The sequence below is a fragment of the Pseudochaenichthys georgianus genome, chromosome 1, assembly GCF_902827115.2.
Source record: "Pseudochaenichthys georgianus chromosome 1, fPseGeo1.2, whole genome shotgun sequence".
NCBI classification, from domain to species: domain Eukaryota; kingdom Metazoa; phylum Chordata; class Actinopteri; order Perciformes; family Channichthyidae; genus Pseudochaenichthys; species Pseudochaenichthys georgianus.
The window spans coordinates 4,148,343-4,174,907 of NC_047503.1; the positions used below are offsets into that span (position 1 = coordinate 4,148,343).

The 26,565-nt window shown below is 42.2% G+C and overlaps 1 protein-coding gene across 1 annotated transcript; it reads left to right on the plus strand.

Annotated features, from left to right (window-relative positions):
• On the plus strand, window positions 1-26,565 carry LOC117455623 (D-aminoacyl-tRNA deacylase 1-like). Its single transcript, XM_034095196.2, has 6 exons — window positions 1-119; window positions 3,304-3,394; window positions 8,651-8,886; window positions 10,782-10,879; window positions 17,891-18,043; window positions 25,516-26,565. The coding sequence occupies exons 1-5, from the start codon at window positions 77-79 to the stop codon at window positions 18,041-18,043; spliced, it is 621 nt and encodes a 206-aa protein (XP_033951087.1). The 5' UTR covers window positions 1-76; the 3' UTR covers window positions 25,516-26,565.

The window sequence follows — 26,565 nt, forward strand, 5'->3', positions numbered from 1 at the left end:
CTGGAGGGCGACAACATCCGGGCCACGCTGTAGGGCTTGGGAAGTAAGAAGAGTCGCCCCACCAACAACCACAACAATGAAGGCGATCATCCAGAGGGTCACCAAGGCCAGCGTGACAGGTGAGCTGCCGTTTTAAAATGAGTGAATGTGGCATGTTTTGACGCCTTTTATAATACCTCTAAACCGAGCCTGTTAGCGTTCATGTGTTATCGTCGGTGTTCATGCATGTTAGCTAACCTAGCTAGGATAGCATTAGCACCTCCAGCTAAAATGAAGGAGGCTCCAGGGCCAGCCAGGCGTGTCTCTGAACGGAACCCAAACAGAGAATTGCTGTCTAGAAAGAAACCATTGACTGTATACATACATACATACATACATACATGTATGTGTATGTATACATACATACATACATACATACATACATACATACATACATACATACGTGAACCAGGGAATGTTATCTCACCCTGAATGACTGACTGACAGCTGAATGACAGCCCTATCTGCTCCACACACAGTCTGTCACCCGTCAGTCATGGCTGCTTGTCACATCACATCAATCTATATACATTAATGCACAATTTACTATTCACAAAGTTTTTCCAAATTACAAAATGTTTAATCTATATTTGGCTTTTAACTCTTCAATGCTTCTTTAGTTAGGGTCAATTTCCATGTTAAATCTTAAAGGACATCGATCTATTTCCCTTGATTATTAATACAGTATTTGTTTCAACCCTAATCTCCTATGATAGCACAACAAAATACATTTTGTGGCAAATGGGAACTGCATAAAAACAATAGCATATCATTGGATGTAAAATTCAGAATATGACAGTAAAAAAAACATTTTTTGTTAATCGCTTTAACATCTAGCAAGATTCTATCATCAAACCATAAGCTACAAATCAGGGACTTCTTATTTGTAGAAACATATCCTTATTAATTCAGATGAAGTATCTTTGGAGGATTTTAAATAATGTTAAATACTTAAAGAAATATCCTTAAAGAGCTTGCCTATGGAAGTCAGCCAGCTTTATTAAGTTTTATTAAATAGCAACCTTCAAAAACAAGAAAGCATTAAGAAAAATAAATTTGAAAACAGACATTTAAAAAGCAAAGAGAATAAAATAAACATGAATAACACAGGTGTCAAAGACATGAATAAAAGTTACAGTGCAGTTTAAGATGTGAATAGTTCAATTAAAAGCAGCGACAAAAAGAAAAGTCTTCTTGCTGGATTTAAAGGTAGTCAGAGTTGCAGCGGACCTGCAGGTTTCTGGGAGTTTGTTCCAGATGTTTGGAGCATAATAACTGAACGCTGCTTCTCCATGTTTAGTTCTGACTCTGGGGAACACGAAAGCTGACCAGTCCCTGAAGACCTGAGAGATCTGGATGGTTCAATAGTTTAGCAGGCGGTTCAGAAATGTATTTTGGGCCTAAACCATTCAGTGCTTTATAAACCAGCAGCAATATTTAGAATGTATTCTTTGACACACAGGAAGCCAGTGTAAAGACTTCAGAACAGGAGTGATGTGATCCACTTTCTTAGTGTTAGTGAGGACTCGAGCAGCGGCGTTCTGAATCAGCTGCAGCTTCCTAATAGATGTTTTAGTGAGACCTGTGAAGACACCATTACAGTGTCCAGTCTACTGAAGATAAAGGGACAAGTTTTTCCAAATCCTGCTGTGACATTAGTCTTTAATCCTAGATATGTTCTTTAGGTGATAGCAGGCTGATTTAGTAACTGTTTTTAATGTGACTGTTGAAACTCAGGTCAGAGTCCATGACTACACCTAGATTTCTGGCTTTATCTGTTGGTTTGAACATTGCAGACTGAAGCTCAGCGCTAACTTTATACGTTCACTCGTTTATGACCATCTTTGGTTTAATTGAAGAAAGTTCTGACACATCCAGTCATTGATTTGTTCAATGCCTTACTCAGTGTTTGAATTGGATCATAGTCTCCAGGGCCCAGGAGTTCAAAACTTTTAATCTCAATCAAATCCGATCAGATTTGGATTTTGGGGAGTTCAAAACCAAACAACAGGATTAGGATCACTTTGATATCCGATCAGATCAGGAAATCCAATCCAAGCTTTAATCTGGATCAAATCTTCAAAACGGGTAGTTCAAACCGACAACACAGGATTGGGATCAGTTGATCCCAAAAAACTGGATTATCCTGATCCCACCAGAGGGGTGGGTTTCCAGTGGATTACCAGAGCAACATGTACAGTACTGTACCATTTATTTTAAAAATATGTTTCAATTTAAATAAGATGGCAACGTTTGTTAACTGAAATAATACACCATGTTTAGCCTTCATGGGAAATACATTTTATTTTTTCCATTTTTGCTCACGTTTGTCGTGGCCTATTTGTCTTCAAGCAAATGTTTATGCTCGTAAAAGTATCACAACAAAGATTGTCAATCACAAATGTAATTTAGATTAAAGTAAAAATATCTTCAACAAAAAAAAGTCCATCATCTGTCATCACCTTTCAAATAAAAAAATATAATTAGACATTATAGATGTCTCTGCAATGTGGTATTTTTCATGTCCACTAGATTAAGCAGTTGCGGCTCCAGAGTATTTTTGTTGGGTAATCTATAGGGCTAACCCATACAGCGGTGGGGCTCAAGTCAGTATTTGCATGTAATTACATACACGCTCCCCTCGACAGTGAAACACCACGCGTGAGGTTTAGATTATTTCCCTGTCTCAATCCAAATGGATATGTATGAAATAAAAAGGCACATTTGTCTTGTAGTAAATAAAAAGGGCAACCTGGAGCCAATCCTGCAATGTCTCTGCAATGTCTCTGCAATGTGGTATTTTTCATGTCCACTAGATGGCGCTCGGTAGGATTAAAGCACTGATATTCAGGATCTAGTCATCCTGAAAAGTTGTAATCTGGATCAGGCTGATCCTATCCTGAATTGCTTTGAACACCTGGGACAACATTTGGCCGACTTGTCTGATCCTGGATCACAAAAAATGGGATTTCAAAATCTGATCGGATCGAGATCAAAAGTTTTGAACTCCTGGGCCCTGGTGAAATGGTTATGTAAATCTGTGTGTCGTCTGCATAGCTATGGTACCTTTACCATTTAGTCAAGTCACTTATTTTGTTGAATTCATTTGAGACTCCCTGGCTTGTACCATGTTTCTGTTATATTGTTTTTGCAGGGCAATTGTTGTAAAACCTTTTGGTTCTAAATAACGTTAACAAAAATGTCTGCATGTCACTGAATGACCACAGCATCATCTCTCTGTCATTACCCTTTGTGTTCCTACAGTGGGGGACGAGGAGGTCAGTTCAATAGGCCGAGGACTGTGTGTGCTGCTGGGGATCTCAGTGGAGGACACCCAAAAGGATGCCGACTACTTGTGAGTGTTTTTTTGGGGGGGCTTACACCACAAACAGAACTCTGGACTGGATTTGGAATCACTTTTTAGAGACTTTCACCAGATCAATAGTGGTTGCACGGATAAGTTTGGAATTATAAACAGATAAGTGGTATATCAACATAGACATCTTTTAGTTGACCAATCACAACAGAGTCGTCTAGCTAACCAATCAGAGCAGACTGGGCTCTGGTTTCAGACAGAGGGTGAAAGGAGTTGCTGCAGCACAGGCAGGATGAGAAAAATAAAGAGCTTTTTGAACATTAAAGCATGGAGACATGTCGCAACAGAAGCACAAAATATGTGTCCTCTTTAAGGAACTAAAACATAAAAACACAAGCAACGTTTTAAAAATGATTCTTTCAGATAGTTAACATCTAAGTCAAATTCCTAGTTGATTTTCATGTGTTGGCACTTTAGTCACTCTAAAGTCACAAACTTGCACACAAACGTTGAAACATATTCAGCATTAATAGGATAAAACATGCAAATGTATAGTGTGACCCCTTCAAAATAAAGCTTATACATGTCAGATTGACCAGAGCAGGGGTCTGCAACCTTTTTGACCAAAAGAGCCATTTGGCTCCTTTTTCCAAAAACATTTTTGGTCTGGAGCCGCAAAACATATTTCATAGCTTGATAGCTAATAAAGTTGTATTTATTGTTGTAACAGACAAAAACTACAGTTTTTAATAAGAAACAAAGAACAGACCACAGAATACAGGCCTACTTTAAAATAAATTAAACATTACATTGCATTTAGCTGACGCTTTTATCCAAAGCGACTTACAATAAGTGCATTCGACCAGGAAGACACAACCTTGAAGAAAACAGAATCATATAAGTACATCAGGTTTCAAAGAGCCAATTATTTCAAGTGCTACTCAACTGGCTTTAGATAAGCCAGTCCTTTATTAGTATATAAGTGCTCTGTTAGCAGTTCTTTGTTAGTCATTCTATCGCTCGAAGTGGAGTCGAAAGAGATGAGTTTTCAGTCTGCGCCGGAAGGTGTGTGAGCTTTCTGCTGTCCCGATGTCAATGGGAGCTCATTCCACCATTTTGGAGCCAGGATAGCAAACCCACGTGATTTTGCTGATGGGAACTTGGGTCCCCCTCGCAGCGAGAGTGCAGCGAGTCGTTTGGCTGATGCAGAGCGTAGAGCACGTGCTGGGGTGTACGGTTTAACCATGTCCTGGATGTAGGAAGGGCCAGATCCATTTGCAGCATGGTACGCAAGTACCATTGTCTTGAAGTGAATTCTAGCAGTTACCGGAAGCCAGTGGAGGGAGCGGAGGAGCGGCGTGGTGTGGGAAAATGTAGGAAGGTTGAAGACCAGACGAGCCGCTGCATTCTGGATGAGCTGCAGAGGTCGGATGGCACATGCAGGTAGACCAGCCAGGAGGGAGTTGCAGTAGTCTAGGCGTGAGATGACGAGAGCCTGGACCAGAAGCTGGGTCGCTGGGGACGTATCCTCCTGATGTTGTAAAGCGTGTGTCTGCAGCAGCGGGTTGTAGCAGCGATGTTTGCAGTGAAGGACAGGTTGTTATCTAGGGTCACACCCAGATTCCTTGCAGTCTGAGTCGGGGAAACAACAGAGGGGCCGATGTTGATAGTTAGGTCAAGAGAGGGACAATCTTTTCCCGGAAGGAAAAGCAGTTCAGTTTTGTCAAGGTTGAGCTTGAGATGATGAGCGGACATCCACTGAGAGATGTCAGCTAAACAAGCAGAGATGCGTGCGACGACCTGGGTCTCTGAGCGGGGAAAGGACAGAATTAATTGGGTGTCGTCAGCGTAGCAGTGGTATGAAAAACCATGCGGGCTAATGACAGATCCGAGCGAGTTTGTGTACAAGGCGAAGAGGAGGGGACCAAGAACAGAGCCCTGAGGGACCCCTGTAGTTAATTGACAAGGGTCGGACTCGGACCCTCTCCAAGTAACCCTGTAGGTGCGGTCTTTGAGGTATGAGGTGAGGAGGGAAAGTGCAGAGCCTGATACTCCAAGTTCTTGGAGAGTGTGAAGGAGGATCTGATGGTTCACCGTGTCGAATGCAGCAGACAAGTCCAACAGGATGATGACAGAGGAGAGGGTGGCTGCTTTAGCAGTGTGCAGTTCCTCAGTGACAGCAAGGAGGGCAGTTTCTGTGGAGTGACCTGCCTTGAAACCAGACTGGTGCGGATCCAGAAGGTTGTTCTGATGGAGATAACAGGAGAGTTGTTTAAAGACAGCACGTTCAAGTGTTTTTGACAGGAACGGGAGGAGAGAGACAGGCCTGTAGTTTATAACGTCAGACGGGTTGAGAGTGGGTTTCTTCAGGAGAGGGTTTACTCTTGCCTCCTTGAGAGTGTTTGGAAAGTGACCAGAAGTTAGAGAAGTGTTGATGAAATGGGTGAGAAACGGTAGAATATCAGGAGCGATAGTCTGAAGGAGGTTTGATGGGATAGGGTCCAGAGGACAGGTGGTAGGGCGGGCAGAGGTAATGAGGGTAAGAACCTCACTTGGCGAGAGAGGGGAAAAGGAGGTCAGTGTGCGGGTGAAGGGAGGGTCTGGTGACCCAGCGGTGAGTAGAGGTGAGTCAGAAAAAGAAGAGCGAATATCATCAACCTTTTTTTCAAAGTGGTTAACAAAGTCGCTTGACAGAGGGGAGGAGGGGGGAGGGGCTTTGGGGGGGGGTCCAAGAGGGTGGAGAAGATGGAAAATAGTTTTTTAGGATTGGAATAGGAAGATTGGATCTTATCTTGAAAGAAAGTGCTTTTTGCCTGAGAGATCGAGGCAGAGAAAGAGGAGAGGAGAGCCTGATAGGTTAGGAGGTCGTCATGGTGTTTGGATTTCCACCGTTTCCGCTCTGCTGCCCGAAGGACGGTTCTATTAGCACGCAGTGCGTCATTTAGCCAGGGAGCAGGAGGGGACTGACGAGCCTGCCGAGATGTGAGAGGACAGAGAGAGTCCAGAGAGGATGAGAGAGGAGAGAGGAGAGTTTCTGCAGCAGAGTTTGGAGGCAGGAGTTGGAACGAGTCAGAGGAAGGGAGGGCTGAGAGCACCGATGAGGCAAAGGTAGAGGGGGAGAGGGAACGGAGGTTACGGCGGACAGGTGCAGGATGAGAAGAGATTAGTTTGTTATGTTTGGAAAGGGGTAGAGAGAATGAAATGAAGAAGTGATCGGATGTGTGGAGCGGGTTTACAGAGAGGTTAGAAGTAGAGCAGTTCCTTGAGAACATGAGATCGAGGACATTGCCAGCTTTATGAGTTGGTGGGGATGGAGACAGTGAGAAAGCAAAGCTGGTTAAAAGAGATGTTAGTTCGTCTATCTTCCCTGTCTGGAGGTTGAAGTCTCCGAGAAGTACAGCGGGAGGGCCAGTTTCAGGGATGTGTGAGAGGAGATGATCTAATTCCTCCAAGAAGTCCCCAAGGCGCCTGGTGGACGGTAGAGAACAACAATGGTTCATTGTATAGGATGGGTCACTGTGACGGCATGGAGTTCAAAGCTTGAAGAGGGAACAGCTCCATTTGGGAGAGAGCAGGAGACCAGTGCCACCTCCTCTGCCAGTGGGTCTGGGTGTATGGGAGAAGGAGTATGCTGTGGAGAGAGCTGCTGGGGTGGATGTGTTGGATGGAGTAATCCACGTCTCAGTGAGAGCAAGGACTGCAGGGAAGCGGAGCCAGAGATGAAGTCAGCCTTAGGAACAGCTGACTGGCAGTTCCACAGGCCGCCTGAAACTAGATGTTGGATCTCAGTGGAGCATGTGGGATAGACGAGAGCAGGCCGGTTATAGCGATTAGGCGATACACGGGGCCAGTGATAATTGCGAGAAGACACATGAACAGGAATAGAGAAAATACACATGATTATAGGATGAGGGGCTAAAGAAAAGAAAAATAAGACACCAGCAATACTTAGCTCAATCAGAGTAGGATTTGCCTCCTCTTTGCCACCCGCAGGACTCCCGCAGGACTCCAATGTCTTTGTCGGTCTTTGACTCCCGCAGGACTCCAATGTCTTTGTCTGTCTGACGCTGACGCTCAAAGAAAGAGCTACCTAAATGGACACCTGATTGCTGAGTTCTCACAGCTGTGGCGCCACGCCCCTCTAATTAGTTAACTCTCTACAGCTGATGGGCGACAGCTGAGAGGCCCTGCTTATTTAAATGCAGCCTTGATTGCCTACTGAGAGCAGTGTAACAGGTTCACGTGGTCATATCTGAGATTTAAATTCTCTCAATAGCGCCGTTTGCGCACGAGTCCTCTGCACATTTGAAGGAAAACAAATATAATTAAAATGGGCCCACTTTGAAATAAATAAAACATATAGCTGCACCCTAAAAATAGTTAAAGGTAGGGTAGGTAAGAATGGAGAAACCGGCTCGAGTGCGCTAGAATTTGAAAATCCTTCAGACTTCCTCACAGAGCCCCTCCTCCAACACACACGAACGCGCACATGACCAATGAGGGCACGAGATAAGTTTGTGCACAGATGGAAGGCTGACAGGCAGGTAGGCCATCCAGTTACTTTAGCCGGGCCCGCTCAGATGATTGGTCGTGCTTTTTACAGTGCCACAGCTTCCACGGATAATTTTGTTATGTATTTATTGTCAAAGCATTTAATATATTCATTGCTATCGGGACGTTAAGAGCATTCCATGGAATATAACAAAGTGTTTCCTGAAATAAATGACATACCCCATTGAATTATGACTGAAGATCGTCAGCTGTCTTCCTCTCCCGTGTTGCTCCTCGATACGTAAAGGCTGCAGCGCCTTTGACAACTTCTCTCTACATATCAGACATACCGGTAAGCCAGCATCGTTTGCTTGAAAGCAGATAACTCTGTCCACGCAGACTTAAATCCTGTGTTTCTCCGGTACTTTTCTTTTCTTTGATTTATCCATAGTTCGCTCATGGAGCCGGGGGTCAGGTTATCCGCCTGCAAGGAAAGGCGCTCGCGCGGGACCGGAGCAGGATGTGACGCATATTTTAGTTGACCTAATTAAAACCGTTTTGTTTTTTATTGATGTGTCACAGTATCACCTCAAAATACAAGATACGAAACATTTTCCACCGTGCAACAAAATATAAATAGTCCTACAAATACTTTTATTTTATTTCCTTCTTATTTTTGTCTAAGCTCAAGGGGCAGAGCAGAGGGCTTAAAGGGCCGCATGCGGGTTGCCGACCCCTGGACCAGAGGGATGTTGAGTATTACATACAGGTTGGTTTCTCGCTTATTCTCTTGTGTGTTTTCAGAGTACGCAAGATCCTGAACCTGCGGCTGTTTGAAGACGAGAACGGGCGAACGTGGAGCAAAAGCGTCATGGACCGGGACTTTGAGGTGCTGTGTGTGAGCCAGTTCACACTGCAGTGTGTCCTGAAGGGCAACAAGCCAGACTTCCACGCAGCCATGCCTGCAGAGCTGGCCGAGCCCTTCTACAACAGCATCCTGGAGAACATGAGGAGCAGCTACAAGCCCGAGCGCATTAAGGGTGGGTGAAGTGATGACTCAGCCATTTATACTCCCCAATCCCCATTGTCGCAGTTTTTCCTAACATTTCATGTTAGCCCTTTGTCAGATATTGAGTAGTTGATAGCCATTGTTTATTTCATGACATTATGAGGGATTAGGTATAGTATAGCCCAATAGTCAACCTATTTTTATTTTATAATTGTTTTTATTAATTGAAAAAGATAGCTTTTTTTAAGAGGTTCCAGTCTTGTTATGTCATTTAGAAATATGTTTCTATCGAAAAAAAATGTGTTCAATAGATTTGCAGTGTCAACAGACATCAGTAACATATTTGTCCTATTGTCGCAGTTTTTCGTTACATTTAATGTCAGCCATGGGTCTGATTTTGAGAAGCTGATGGTCGTGTTTTTTATATGACATTACGACGATGGATTCAAATGTATACAGTGTTTGTCAAAAGTAGGACATTGAATTGCATTTTCCAGCTACTTGTCTTTAAGCTTATTAAAAACAGAATTGTTGCGGGTTACCAAAAATAAGTTAAATAATTAACCTATTGTTGCAGTTTTTATTTTTTGTAACTAATGTCAGATATTGAGTTTCTTATAGCCATTGTTTATTGACGTTACAAGGTATTATGTGTCAGCAGAGTTGAAAAAGTAAGAATTGTTACGGTTGCTGTGAACAGTGTGGGGGTTCAGAACGAGAGGACGGGTTCAGGAGGTTGGAGGACAAACCGCTAAAGAAAAACTCCAGCTGCTTGTTTGAGCTTATTAAAAACAAAAGTGTTGAGGGTCACCCGTATCCCCACTCACTGACACGTTTGAGTCCGCGCCCTGTCCCCCTCGTTTTTAATTGCCTTTATTCCCCCCTTTTTTGCTGCGGATTATCGGTGCTGTGACGCCTCTCTTGTGACGGTGAACTGGGTCAGCCCACCGGGGAGCAGGTGCGGAGAACACCTCGTCCTAGCAAGGGAGGCATAAGGCTTCCTAATTAGCCCCGCCCTCCAGAGAGGAAATGTGATGATGCAGCACTTTCTGGCCCTCGGCTTTGTGGTGCAGAGGGTGTCATTAATCTCACGGACCCAGTGGAAGAGAAGAGGTTGAACTTCCTGCCCTCCGACAGCCGCTTTTGTCCCCAACGTCTCAAGGCTCTACGCTATCCTACATCCTTATGGAACATTTACTGCCAGCGCAAAACAAACTCCGCTTCTACCTTTAAATATTAGCATGTGGTGTCATTTGGGATGTTTCAAGAGGACATATTAGGCTCCTCTCTTAGTGTCTCTACTGTGACACGTCTCCATAATTGAATATTCAAAAAACTCTTTATTTTTCTCATACTGCCTGTGCTCCAGCACCTCTTTTCACCCTCTGTCTGAAACCAGAGCCCAGTCTGCTCTGATTGGTTAGCTGGCCGGCTCTGTTGTGATTGGCCAACTGCTTAGAGATGTGCCTGAACAGCTCCTTGGCCTATCACATACAATGCGTTGGAGGGCTAGCCAACAGAAGCGCTATGTCACGGATGTAAACAAAGAGGTCCAATGGAGGCGTTTCAGGCAGGGGGGAACTTTGGGAACCCCAAACAGCATGATAGGGCCTCTTTAATAAGCTGACTGTGGCACTGATGCTTGAGTGGATCTTATGGTTTGACTTTTAATTGCAAGAGGAGTATACTACAAAGCAAGATCCCCAGAGCCAGGGTTTATTTGCTTTATCAACATAATCTGAAACGCATTCAGAGATAACCGTTACCATAAAGTTGGGAATCAAATGTCTTTGTTTATCCAGGCTGTTGTTCTCAGGCTCCCGTAAAATAGTGCGTTTGTTGCATCATTTGACTCTTCTTCCGCACAAATAAGTCTGCTTCTTTCAGGCTTGTGAAATGTCTCTGCGTTTCTTTCTGTGTTTCCAGATGGGACGTTTGGGGGATCCATGCAGGTCCACATTCAAAACGACGGACCTGTTACCATAGAACTGAGGTCCCCCACTGGCCCATCGGACCTCAAACAGGTAACTTAGTGAGCATGAAGTAGATTGATTAGAGCAAGTTTTTATTTTCTGCAACTTAACACAAATTAGGAAATGTGTGTTTGGTAGATGATTTCTTTGTTGTAACAATGTTTCTTGGCGATACATCTTATTCTGTTGGAAAGCCTGTTTTCTTACCTTTCAAATGGTGCCTCATTTGTGACGAACATGCATTTGTGGGAGGAGCAGTATAGCTGAATATGTGGGTTGCTCAAATCTCCTGTCAATCCACTTTTCAGTACTCATATTTTACCACTAGGTGGCGATATTTACTTTGTGTGCAGTACTGCTTGCTTCTCATGTTACGCTAGGAGCAGTTTTTTGTAATGATATTAATGATTTGGATATGAAATAGAGTGGCGAAGTCCCGCCTATCTACTTCCGACCCATGGGACCTTATTTCTCAAAAATTATGTATTGAAGTCAAAGGGGAGAGAAAGATTATCTGTTTGAATTGTGCCACGAATTACACATATGATGTTTGTCAATCTTAAAAAATCATTTCCATGTCAAAAAAAGTCACAGTTTGTCGTAAAACTGTTGAAATATAAGACTATGAAAAATACGCAAATAGAAAGACTACAAATCCCAGAATCCCGGTCCCGCATGCTGGCTCTCACGGAACCGACTAACTCCCCTTGTGTGTGTACAACTCTCAACGTGCCCAGACTTGGAGTGATTTTCTCCTCTTTTAATACTTTTCGCCTCATTCTGAAAGAAAGAAGTGAAATGTTCCAACGTGACGGGCGTCTTGGTGTGTGGTGCGTGATGGGAGATGTAGTTCATTAAGCGGTTTCACACAAAAAAAAGTGTTACTTCACAGTTTTATTTTTTTGACTTGCAAAATTATCTTTTAAATTGACAAACATCATGTGTGTAATTCGTGGCACAATTCACACGGGATCCAAAGATAATCTTTCTCTCCCATTGACTTCAATACATGATTTTTCCGAAATAAGGTCCCATGGAGCTCCCTCGGGAAGGGAGGGACTTCGCCTCTCTATATTGAACCTGCAAAGATGTTTGGTTGTGAAATTCTGTTTCATTGTCCACCTCAACAGACTTTTTAAAAAAATACTTAAAATATATTTATACAGGTAATATACACATTTTGAATATCATGGTATGGTTTTTAAAAGGAGAAATACCAAGACGGTGAACGTTTTTGAATATAAACAACAAAAGACATGTATGCAAAGTTATTTGATTATTAAAAAGGTGCATATACCACTCTTCTGCTATTACTTATCTTAAAAATCATAAAGGATACCAAACACAATAAAGCCCTTAGGTATTTGACATGATGGTCCTGTAGTAAACACTAGTTATACAACAAGATAAATGAACGTAATAACAAGACAGCAAGGAGGAATACAAATACAAATAGCAGAATCTTCCACAACGTTTTTGCCCAAACTCCCAGAGCTGTAAACCCGACAGACACACTGACGGCGAGCCCCAGGGTGGATATCAACTTCTTCATATTTGAATGTTCCTCCACTGTCGAACTCTACATGTCTACATTTTGCTCTCTGAATAAATGATGCTAAGCCGAACCTTCAAATATATCCTGGCATCAGAGCCCTCTTTATTATTCAAGTCAAGCAGAGTAATAGATCTTTATCACAGAAGACGTTTTCAGTTTGAAAACATATACGACCTCTTTGTAACAGAAATTGAGTGCCAAGTCAAATGAAATGTTAAAAGGATGAATTAAACTGGAGATTCACTCCAACATATCGGTGCAGGAATGAGCCCCAAAAGCCGGAAATGAGTTGGCTCTGTTCCTCTGTAGTCAATTCTCAATCTCTGCTTGATGCGCCGGGCTATTTTAGCTGCTACTAGCATAATGCCGCTTCTGACACAGTCTCAGCTATCGGTACAGTGGTGCAGCCCTGAGACCCAGAAATGGATTAGCATTTGACCTCTTCTGGTTTCCTTGTCTCGAATTCAACATTTTTCGAATGGGTTTTTGGTAAGATGCCTGGACTATATAGATATTTAAGTTGTATTCTAGGACATAAGATACATCACTTGAAGTTCCTCAGCTTGTGTCGTCAAAACGGCGATTGTTAACAAGTGCCTAAATGAGACTACCACACGTCATCTAGACAACCTTAAGCCACCTTTAGCTTAGCGATGCAGCATGCAAGCCCTGATGTAGTTTGTTAATAGCCCAACGTTAGATTTTTACTTTTGGAAATTGCATTTAAGCTTTAAAACACATAAAAAGTGTTGTAAATATGTAACGAATCATGTAAGAATTATAAACACGTGTTTGCCACAGATCTTATTTTCTGCAATATTCCAAAATCCACTTGAAAAGTCACATTTCTATCAAGGGAACCAAGGGAGATGCCTACACCAATACATCATTGCCGCAACACTCTATTGTGCATGGTGTGAATAACACTAGATTTTTAGCTAATATAATTGTTTTTCTTGCAGATAACTATATAGGTATTTATAGTCATTGTAATATGTTTATTATTTAAATAGTTGTTTCCCTTTCCTGTAGTGTGTTCTATAGGTTTTTGTGCATGTAAATGGTCTGCAAAGACTAATATCCCCGTGTTCCCTCCAATGGGAGTTTCTCTCCCACACTGCCTGAAACGCCTCCATTGGACTCCTTTGTTTATTTCCGTATACTAATGACATCACCATGTAACACTTGTGCCTGTATTGGCTAGCGTACACATTGTACATTATATGCTGAGGGGCAGGACATTTTCGACACATCTTTAAGCGGTTGATCAATCACAACAGAGCCGGCCAGCTAACCAATCAGAGCAGACTGGGCTCTGGTTTCAGACAGAGGGTGAAAAGAGGTGCTGGAGCACAGGCAGTATGAGAAAAATAAATAGCTTTTTGAACATAAATGCCTGGAGACGTGTCCCAGTAGAGACACTACATACTGATATACACCTGAACATCAGCAGGAGAGGACTCTTTAAAGTAGAGACACTACATACTGATATACACCTGAACATCAGCAGGAGAGGACTCTTTAAAGTAGAGACACGACATACTGATATACACCTGAACATCAGCAGGAGAGGACTCTTTAAAGTAGAGTCACTACATACTGATATACACCTGAACATCAGCAGGAGAGGACTCTTTAAAGTAGAGACTCTACATACTGATATACACCTGAACATCAGCAGGAGAGGACTCTTTAAAGTAGAGACACTACATACTGATATACACCTGAACATCAGCAGGAGAGGACTCTTTAAAGTAGAGACACTACATACTGATATACACCTGAACATCAGCAGGAGATGACTCTTTAAAGTAGAGACACTACATACTGATATACACCTGAACATCAGCAGGAGAGGACTCTTTAAAGTAGAGATACTACATACTGATATACACCTGAACATCAGCAGGAGAGGACTCTTTAAAGTAGAGACACTACATACTGATATACACCTGAACATCAGCAGGAGAGGACTCTTTAAAGTAGAGACACTACATACTGATATACACCTGAACATCAGCAGGAGAGGACTCTTTAAAGTAGAGACACTACATACTGATATACACCTGAACATCAGCAGGAGAGGACTCTTTAAAGTAGAGACACGACATACTGATATACACCTGAACATCAGCAGGAGAGGACTCTTTAAAGTAGAGTCACTACATACTGATATACACCTGAACATCAGCAGGAGAGGACTCTTTAAAGTAGAGACTCTACATACTGATATACACCTGAACATCAGCAGGAGAGGACTCTTTAAAGTAGAGACACTACATACTGATATACACCTGAACATCAGCAGGAGAGGACTCTTTAAAGTAGAGACACTACATACTGATATACACCTGAACATCAGCAGGAGATGACTCTTTAAAGTAGAGACACTACATACTGATATACACCTGAACATCAGCAGGAGAGGACTCTTTAAAGTAGAGATACTACATACTGATATACACCTGAACATCAGCAGGAGAGGACTCTTTAAAGTAGAGACACTACATACTGATATACACCTGAACATCAGCAGGAGAGGACTCTTTAAAGTAGAGACACTACATACTGATATACACCTGAACATCAGCAGGAGAGGACTCTTTAAAGTAGAGACACTACATACTGATATACACCTGAACATCAGCAGGAGAGGACTCTTTAAAGTAGAGACACGACATACTGATATACACCTGAACATCAGCAGGAGAGGACTCTTTAAAGTAGAGTCACTACATACTGATATACACCTGAACATCAGCAGGAGAGGACTCTTTAAAGTAGAGACTCTACATACTGATATACACCTGAACATCAGCAGGAGAGGACTCTTTAAAGTAGAGACACTACATACTGATATACACCTGAACATCAGCAGGAGAGGACTCTTTAAAGTAGAGACACTACATACTGATATACACCTGAACATCAGCAGGAGATGACTCTTTAAAGTAGAGACACTACATACTGATATACACCTGAACATCAGCAGGAGAGGACTCTTTAAAGTAGAGATACTACATACTGATATACACCTGAACATCAGCAGGAGAGGACTCTTTAAAGTAGAGACACTACATACTGATATACACCTGAACATCAGCAGGAGAGGACTCTTTAAAGTAGAGACACTACATACTGATATACACCTGAACATCAGCAGGAGAGGACTCTTTAAAGTAGAGACACTACATACTGATATACACCTGAACATCAGCAGGAGAGGACTCTTTAAAGTAGAGACACTACATACTGATATCCACCTGAACATCAGCAGGAGAGGACTCTTTAAAGTAGAGACTCTACATACTGATATACACCTGAACATCAGCAGGAGAGGACTCTTTAAAGTAGAGACACTACATACTGATATACACCTGAACATCAGCAGGAGAGGACTCTTTAAAGTAGAGACACTACATACTGATATACACCTGAACATCAGCAGGAGATGACTCTTTAAAGTAGAGACACTACATACTGATATACACCTGAACATCAGCAGGAGAGGACTCTTTAAAGTAGAGATACTACATACTGATATACACCTGAACATCAGCAGGAGAGGACTCTTTAAAGTAGAGACACTACATACTGATATACACCTGAACATCAGCAGGAGAGGACTCTTTAAAGTAGAGACACTACATACTGATATACACCTGAACATCAGCAGGAGAGGACTCTTTAAAGTAGAGACACTACATACTGATATACACCTGAACATCAGCAGGAGAGGACTCTTTAAAGTAGAGACACTACATACTGATATACACCTGAACATCAGCAGGAGAGGACTCTTTAAAGTAGAGACACTACATACTGATATACACCTGAACATCAGCAGGAGAGGACTCTTTAAAGTAGAGACACTACATACTGATATACACCTGAAACTGAGCAAAATATGCCCTCTTAAATAAATGAAATCTACACCAATGTTTACTTTCACCTCTAGATACAGTATCTCTTTAATTAAACTACCATTTGTAAACACCAGCCTCGTATAAAAACAAATTCTGATGTCTGTGCCCCTGAAAGACTGTCCCTTGCGTGGACCGTGGCCAGCGTCCTTCTGCTCTGGCCACAGGCCGGGCGTTGGCTGCCCTCCCCTTTGTGTACTTGGCTCTCTAGCCCAAAGGGAGGGATATTAAGCAGTCCTCAGAATTGTAATCTTGTCTGTTTGGGATGTTTTACTGTGGGGGGCTGAGGAGCCAAAGATGAGGGATAAAAGGCCAGCCAATAGGCTAAGCTTGGCACGAGGGGGAAATGAAGCAATGGGCCAACAGACACTGTTCCTTTCTTTCCATGAATCAGGGATTTAGTCCACTCCAGGGTCAAGCGGCCAGCAAACAATGGTGTTATCCAGAGCAATGAAAATCACCCTGTTGGGATGCGCTCTGCGGGTCCATAGCAGAAGGGTCTTTATGGAGGTTGTTGTGTATTTGTTCAGGACTCTAGGCTGAAGCCGAACTCTGGAATGATGTCATGTGCAATCATGTTTGGCTATTTCTTTATCAAAGCGGGATTCTAGTTTTGCTTGACTGTAGCTTTTCCATTAGAGTTGAAATGTTGATTTATGGCAAAAAGAGGAACTTGTGTTTGTTCAGTGTTATGTCATCAACAGAGTGGCCATGTTAATGGGTTCAAATGGGAATAGAACAGATTTTTCTTCTTCCTCTTTAAATAATGTAATGTCTTACGCAATGCTTTGGATTTTAAGATGACATTTAGTTCATAAATATTTCCCGGGCAGCCATTAAAGTTTCAGCATCTGTGTTTACAGATGGCGGGTATCATACCTACTTCATCATCGCTGTTGTGCTGTTTCATGGAGCGTGAAGAATACAAAGAAGAAAGTTATATTCGAGTAGTGACTGGAGAGGCACTGGGACGGCTTTATTTTTTAGCGCAGGCAGTCACAACAAAAGACTCATTGAAGTGATCATTGGATGGCCAATAATAGCTTGTAATGAGGACAGAATAGAAGCGTTTCATCAACAAAGAGAAGTCAGATGTGGATAGTCTGTGCGCTGACGTGTGTCTCCTCCTTTGTTTCATATTTCTAAATGCATGTCAGAGCCTCTCTGTGAAAAGTGAACACGCTGAAATGTCATGATCTGCAATTCATGATGCAGCATGTTCAGAGTGTGTGCCTCCAACCAGTAACCCCCCCCCCCAGGAGCCCACGGTTGATTTAAAATGACCATTCAGCCAAAGGGTACATATTCAAAATACAACAATTGCACACTAAATGTTAGCCTTTGCAGACCATCTACATGCACAGAAGACCTATCGAACACTCTACAGCAAAGGAAAACCCCAGAAAGCATAAAGGGTTTCAAGGCAGAATCCACACATTCCCATTCATTCATCATCTATGCTATATAAATGTCTCCAATATATCTGTCGTCATCGCCCTTGAAGTGGTTGTACATGTTAATGCCACATTGTTCTGTTAGATCAGGGTTTTTTTTTCTGAAGCAAGCCTTCCTTTGTGTCCTCAGCTTTCAAAGCAGGAGAAGCAGCAGCAGCGGAAAGAGAAGACGCGCTCCAAGGGCCCCTCAGAGTGCAGGGAAAGAGGAGCGGGGCGGTCCCGACCGGACCCCAACGCCAGCAGTGGAGCCGATGGAGATGTGTCGTCAGAGAGGGAGCCTTAGGTCAGCAGGGCGAGGAAGACTCTCATAAACACATGCAGTCACACATGCTCATACACACACAGGGCGTCTGCAGGTCCTTGGACATCATGTTGTGTTCTTGTGGGTATTTCAATTGACCGTGCAGTAAAAGCGTTTTATTGTCTTAAGCTATTTCATTTGAATATAAAAAATATAAAAATAAAATAAAAATATAAAAAGAACGTGTGAATTTGTGTGAAATTCCACCAAAAACAAGCATTTATCTTTAAGAAATCTGGAATACAAAAAGTCCCTTAAATTAACTGAAATTTGCCAAAACCCTGACAAAGACAAAATACACTTTATTGAGAAATCTGAAGTTGTTTTCAAGAGATTTTACACTGTTATAAAATACAGTGTTAAAAAAAAGTTCTCTCCCATTTAGGGTTGCAAAGGGAAGAACACCTCCGGTAGATTTCCAGGAGATTTTCTTTTAAACTTGGTGGCGTGTTTTGGTCAAAAGTATGCCCATATAACCATTTCATTCAACTGTGACCACATGTGCAGATCATCTGTGAGGATCACATTAAATAGGAATCCAGCCTCTACGCGTACAGTGCGTAGTCCCATTACATGTGCAGCACACTGCTGCCAACACTACTGCACTGGGAGACAAATGACTCTGCTACAAGAAAAGAGTATTATATATTGAGTATACTACTGGAGATGAACATATATATATTTGTTATGGTATTTCAAAGTACCATCAGATAGTTTTCTTCAGCAAAGTACACTGTTTGTAAGTAGTGAACTCTTTTGCTAGTTTTTGCTTGCTAGCTGTTACCATGTGGCATGTAGCTTGATTGAGGCTAATTGAGACGTTTCAATTCAACCATTTCCATTCATTTGCAGTTGTAAAACATTCATTTTATTTGTCTTTCATTTAAAACTGAGCCGTTATCGGTTTGAATTTTGCTAGCTAGCTAACTCACCACGTAGGACATTTCACATTGTTCGTTTGGACAAGATATTGGATTATATGTGCTTATTATATGGGATCTGTATTTGGTATATATTGACATTTGAATCCTTTTATTTCTTATTCATTCCCATTAAAGGTGGGGTAGGTAAGTTTCAGAAACCGGCTCGAGATACACTTTTTGTTATATTCCATGGAATGCTCTTAACATTCCGATAGCAATGAATATCTGAAGTGCTTTGACAAAAAATCCATAAAAAAATGTCATCTGTAGAAGCCGTGATACTGTAAAAAGCACGACCATGGCCTACCTGCCTGTCAGCCTTCCATCGGGGCACTGATCTCGTGCCCTCATTGGTCATGTGCGCGTTCGTGTGTGTTGGAGGAGGGGCTCTGTGAGGAAGTGGCAGATTTTCTCCGGTTGTGTATTTTCAAATTCTAGCGATCTCGAGCCGGTTTCTCAAACTTACCTACCCCACCTTTAAGCTTTGTAAGTTTGTTTCGTAACAGATGAAATGTAATAATATTTATAAAACGGACAGGTCAAATCAAGCAATCTGATTGGTCGATAGCGTTTTTGCGGACCTTTTTTATTACAGATTTGAAAACATCGTTGCTTGCCTTAAAAGTAGCACAATTCATTATGTCAAACCTTGGAAAGTATCTAGATATCCCTGCCCTAATGCCAAAGGAACTGCACACTGAATATGTGTTGCCGTTTGATGTCTATGTCTGGACCGCTGCGTAAAAAGGAGGGTTTCTGCCCCGTTACTTCTCCGCTGTTTTCTTGTCCCAGTTTGAAAAGCAAACTTGCTTTTCAGCCCAACTGTATACAGTTTTTATGGAAGATTTTTTTTTTAAAATATTGAAGTTAAAAGAATCAATCTGGTGCACTTTGAGAGCAACATTAGGAGATCTCTGGATACATCTCTCAACACCCATATGAAACAGAACTGTAAACAGATTTACTTTTTCTTTATGGATATTTTACAAATCACTCCCCTTTCAAACTGTATTCTTGTTTTACTGCCATATAGTATTTCATAACTATTTTTCCTTTATTCTCTTTGTTTTATAACTATAATGATCATATGAAGGTGTGCCGCGGAAATAATCTTTTGAATAATTTGTGACCAAACCGTTTGAGACCCACTGAGATAACTTAGACTAAAGTGAACTATCTAAACACTCAGAGAGTCCTTTAGCTCACCTGAGCCTCTCAGTCTAGAGGAGAGCTCTCCTCCAGCTTGTTGTGGAACAAACAGCTCCGTATGTCCGTTAGTGCAGCTAGCTAACCAGATGCTAACAACACGGTCCCTGCTGCTGGCACCGGTCTCTCTCTCTCTCGCTCTCGCTCTCTCTCTCGCTCTTGCTCTCGCTCTCTCTCTCTCTCACACACACTCACTAAATGCGCTATTGCCACACACACACACAGAGCCGAGTTTGAATGGCACAAGCACACGTTTATTTCCATGCAACTCTCTGATTGGTCTGGTGTCTTGCCTCTGTTGCATTCACCGAACACGGGAAATTACATTCCTGCCGTCCTCTCTTGTGTCATGATGAGGTTCACGTAAAGCACGGTTAATGTATTATATTATTGAGGGAGAATTGTCCAGGGCTACAGAAAAAACATTCGGGGCTAAAGCCCCGAAGGCCCAGGCAACGCTACTGTCGTGAATGTCCGAACCTTCTGTGAGTCATAAAAACTCAAATGACTAAATGAGACTGCAAAACATCACTACGCCGAACATTAGCTACCTTTAGCTTAGCGGTGGTGATGTTTGTTTGTAAAGTTAGCTTTTTACTTCAGGCGGCTGCAATTAAACTTCAGAAATAGATAGATCTTATGGTCTTATATTCTGAAACTAAAAGAAAAATCGAACTGCTGTTGTCGATAAAGCTCTTGCTCACGTTACAAACACACATTGTGGTAGCATTGCTGCCCAGCACCACCGCTAAGCTAAAAGTGACTAATATTAAGCGTAATGACCTTAAGTAGTCTCATTTAGTCCCTTTTTATGACATACTGTACAGGCGCTTTAGACCTTCACCAGTGGGGTATTCACTGATAGATTTTATCGAGTAGAACAAAACATAAAAATCGAGCAATGCTAACTTCTGGGTCGTTCTACAAAAATACATCATCCCTGCATCACTATGTTTTGCTGTAGTAATATTAATCCCAAAACGTGATATAAAAAGTAAAACACCGACCTGGAAGATTTTACTGCACAATCCATCGTCTTTCTTTTTCCTACTTTCAAAGTACATTCTGCTGATAATAAATTCAAAATTCAGTAAGATTGAAGTTAGAAAGTACTTTCACAGTGTGACACTTTTAATCGGGTAGCGTCACTATACATCTCCTACCACTGTTCTGTTTGTTTCTCATTCTCAACTCTGACGTCCTGTCTCAGACTCCTCTACTGCAGGGGGGGCCCATACCGTCTAATCTCAAAGTGCATGTTGGGTAATGGATGGAGACTTCAGCACCTCGTTACACAAGACATGTATGTCTGACAGAGAGCAAGATCGAGGAAGATGGGAGGAATGATAAGATGAAAGCAAAAAAGATTAAAGTCAGAGAGTAATTTGTTTGTTTTTTAAATCTCAGCGAGGAAGAGCACACGCAGCAATTCTGGAAATGTGTGTTATGTTGGAAGTGTAAGAGATGTGTCCTATGAGGGGCTTGTTTGGCTCCGGCGCTGCATATTTTAAAGAGAGAACTTGTGTTCCCGAGGTTTGCTTTGCACGACTTAAACACGTGCTCTTTCCTCGGATGAGTAATTTGTGATGGTCTTCCATTATCTTCTCTGGCTTCCTTTCTTCATGGCTACAATGTTCTGACGGTGATATAAACAGCTTACAAGGACCTTTCTGCTGCTCGACAGGATGCAGTAAACAATTCTGGTCTAATGGTTTGAATATCAGCTATTACGGATCTGTCAGAGATATACAGTATTAAAAAAAACGGCCATTTAAGAAACATTTAATACACGGCTTGGTTGAATAATTGATTCTGATTGGTCCATTTGGACATTCAGCAGTCTGTTCTTTTTTGATAGCAGACCTTGAGCATTCATATCAATCCTCAAAAGGAAGTCCAGTCAGTTTAGCATTAGCTGTTTCCCCTCCATCATGAAACCCCATGGAATACTTTGGGAATCTTATTTTTATGGAGAGCACAACACTTGGATTGATGATGGCTGAGCTGTCCCCAGTAAAGGCATTTTAAAAAAGACAAGAAAATAGGGCAAGAAAAGGAAAGAGGATAAAAGACAGAGGGCTGGACGTCAGAGAAGTAAGCAGAAGACGACAGACAGGAAGTAAACACTAACGGGAACACAGTATGAGCTCTGGCAGTGTTTAAAGACTGATTCATGGAAAAGAAAATGTGAACAGACCTGGACAGTTACAGAAAACCCCCGTCAGTGCTGCGGTCGCTTTTAGTTTAGTTGCTTTGCTACATTTCTAGCCGTTGCTTCGCAGTGGAACGGACTATTTTGTCTAGCAATATGATACATTTTTACACAACAAAATCATGTTTTAATTAAAAGTTTGATAACACTTTATATTAAGGTACACAAATTCACCATCAACTAGTTGCTAATTAACATGCATATTAGCAGTCTATTGGCTCTTTATTAGTCAGTATAAAACACTTATTAATGCCTTATTCTACATGACCATATTCTACAAGTAATAAGCCATTAGTTGAGTTTTCCCTCAATAACCCTCTAATTAGTGCTGATTTGTTGCAGGTAAGGAAGTTGTTGTACATGAGTTTTGGACTTAAAGAGCCTGTGACAGCATCCCAACAACTTTTGTGCAATGAAATATTGGGCTACTAGTAATCTCGAACCGTCAGTTTAAAAAAGAAAAAGCGATACCGTTCCGTTAAATATCAATAATTTCGAACATCGCGGGGAAATTCCTTCACTCATTTTGAAGTTTTGGGGGAAGCCGGAAGTGACGTCAATGCGGGAACGCTTCGAGAGCCAAACACGGACAAAGTGTGTTGTCATGCGTAGAAATGGTGAATTACTGAGATTAGGCACGTTAATAACGTTTTAATGAAGTTGACTACAGTATATTCATATGTGTCAGTGCTTTCATGTCAATTCGGCGAACATATGATACATTAAATGATCGTGAGGATGATGATTAAAAATCGTTTGTTTGAGCCGGTCTGCATTTCCTGATGAGAAAACAAACCGATGCTTTTTGTAGTTGTAGTACACCAACGTGGATTAAACGTGTGTTTTTTTACCACAATGTTGGGGAAATTAATGGATAAAATGCACGGATTATTATTATTATTCCCACTCCGATCGGGACACTAGGTCCACCGTTTCCCCGCAGCGAGGCTCCCCCCGTTGACAGTTTACGCGGGCTGGGTGCAGTGGTGGACTGGCCATCGGGACGAATCCCGATGGGCCGGTACCGAAGTGGGCCGGTCGGATAAGTAACTAGCACATCCCCCATAGGCGGCGCGTGAGGCTCAGGTTTGAGAAGGCTAAATAACTTCTTTTACCTGACGCTGCCCGCCTCCGGCGTCTATAGAAAAGAGATCAACTCAGTGTGCGGAGTTTAAATCTCTCAAGTCATATTACAGGATAAAGGAAATACAGTTTAAACTGCCGTATGCAGAGAAGACGCCGACGTGTCGCACTTATCATTCATATTACATCATCAATCAGATCATCGATCATATAATATCATAATATATCATATATTTCCTTATCTGAGTCAGCTTCTCCAGCCTCATCTGGCCGTGCAACACTCAGTGTCACAGACTGGATGCAGAAGTATTATTTAACACATTATGTTGACGAAACACTCGAGACAAATGTAATTAAAGTCAGATCCACTCGTGTCTTAGACGTGAACGCGCTCTCAGCTGGAGAGAGAAACCCTGGCTTGATTTACCGAGTTGATAACCAGCGTCGTAGGACCGCTTAGCGAGATCTCGTTTGTTAGTTTGTTGTTGTTAGTGTGTTTGTTACTCAAACATATCCAGGGTCTGTTGAACTGGCTTCGTAGTACAGGGCACAGGTGGCGAGCAGCGCTAATGTCAAAGACACAGACATTATACATTATATTTGTATTTTACCAGGATGCAGTGACACAAATATTTACATATTTACATTTACTATCTACAGCACCCGCCGCCCCTGACATCCCCCACTCCCCCCGTTGACAGCTTACTAGCGGTACCGAAGTGGGCCGGTCGAGAGTCCCGGGATGATTTGTAGTCCCATTCCACCACTGGCTACATGACCATATGATCGCCCATATTGACGCACCTCATTCCTAAACTTCTAACAGATACAACATAAACCGATCCTTCAGCCTCATATGAGCTCTCAGACACGTTCAACATTAACCTGTCATCGCTGTCTGAGCTTGCTGCTGTGTGCGCCGTCGTGCGTTTACATCTGACTGTATATATATAAAGGTTTACATGCAGATGCTGGGATCCTGGACGGTGCAGCTGGAGCGCTGTGCCCGCAATGACGTCACCCATCATTTGGCGGGACTTGAAGAATCCCAGAGAAGATCCAGAAAATGGTCAACATTGAAGGCAGACTAATGGTTATCAAAGTACAAATATCCAAAATCAGTTCAGTAACGGTTTTCAAGGGGACAATATGTACTCAAATTGATGGGTTTGGATGATGGGGGAAAACCGTGTCACAGGCTCTTTAAAGGTGGGGTAGGTCATTTTGGAGAAACCAGCTCGAGTGCGCGAGAATTTGAAAATACACAGCCGAAAAAAATCTGCCACTTCCTCACAGAGCCCCTCCCCCAACACACACGAACGCGCACATGACCAATGAGGGCACGAGATCAGTGTGTGCACAGATGGAAGGCTGACAGGCAGGTAGGCCGTCCAGTTACTTTAGCCGGCTCAGATGATTGGTCGTGCTTTTTACAGTACCACGGCTTCCAGAGATACATTTTGTATGGATTTTTTGTCAAAGCACTTCAGATATTCATTGCTATCGGGACGTTAAGAGCATTCCATGGAATATAACAAAGTGTATCTCGAGCCGGTTTCTCAAACTTACCTACCCCACCTTTAATATGCGCTGATCAATATGGGCCTATAGGAAAAACTCTCAACTAATGGCCTATTACTTGTAGAATATGGTCATTTAGAATAAGGCATTAATAAGTGTTTTATAATGACTAATAAAGAGCCAATATTCTGCTAATATGCATGTTAATTAGCAACTAGTTGATGGTGAATGTGTGTACCTTAATATAAAGTGTTACCAAAAGGTTTATATCAAATGATTGATTTATTAGTAATAAGATGTGTACTAAGTGGGATTATATGTATGAGCGTCATCATTGCAAAAAGAACCCGACGGGTCCGATCCCCTTGTCAGGGTTCCTATGCCACATGGCCGGTTGGCTGCTTATTATCCATTACTAATTGGTTTGCTTTCACAATTTTGTAACCTTTACAGTGTTATGATAAATGCTAATAAATCAAATGGATTTGAATCTGTTTCCTCTCGTGCAGATTTAAAAGCGTGGGCATGAAGGGGAGCCCAGTTTCTTCAGGAAGGCCTGACTCCTCAGCGACTCTTCCACCTCAACGGTGACTGTCCTCCTTCTTCTGGAAATCTGCAGGACTCTCTTGGCCTGTCGCAAAGCAGCGTGCCCCTTGCTGGTGTCCTTGGCTCGTCTCCTTCACAATCAGATATGACTGGCGGTGTAAAGCAAAGAAGGACATTCTAACCTCAAGAAGGCCCAGTTTTTCTTAGATGAATGGAGGGAGATTTAACAAGGCTGCACAGGAAGGGAGCGGACATCAGCAGCACCATGCTGTGTGGTGCTGCAGCATTCTGTGGTCTCTTATTAGAATCGTCCTACTGCCGATGTTTCTATGTTTCTACCTCTATATGCCTCTGCCCGTCTTTCTCTCAGATCCTCCCTTCCCGTCTCATTCTAAGCCCGCTGTCCCCACTTCATCTCTACTTGGAGACATGGCACTGACCCTGAAGCATTACTCCTCTAAAAGTCCTTGGCTTATAATAATAATAATAATAATACAAATAATAATAGATGCTATTTATATAGCTCTTTTCCTGATGCTCAAAGACGCTTAAAATACAGTACTAACAGTACTTATGGGACATGAACACCAGGACAGTGATATGAGTAGCATCCTTGGAGCTCTCCTGATGTGTACACATGTGTAAAGTCTACCATTAGGTTGTTTTTTCAAAACACAAAAAAGTGCAATGAAATAGATTTAGCCAAATAACGATGAGGTCCATTCATTGTGTGATCCTAGACTGTGCTCTAAAGAAGTGATGGAAGTTAGGTGTTCGTCTGCTTACTTCACCTTAGTCATTAAGTCAAGGATGGAGTAGCTTCATATTAGTGACCGTCAGTTTGTCTCTTTGACACGTGCTTCGTCTCTGTGGAGACGGGACAGCTGTGCTTCACAGTGAACACCAGGATCCACTATTTATTCCTGTGTTGGCGATTACAATGTCCTCCTGCTGTCACTCGACGGATCTGAATGTACATCTTATTTCCCTTTTATAAAGATGTGAATAGAAAA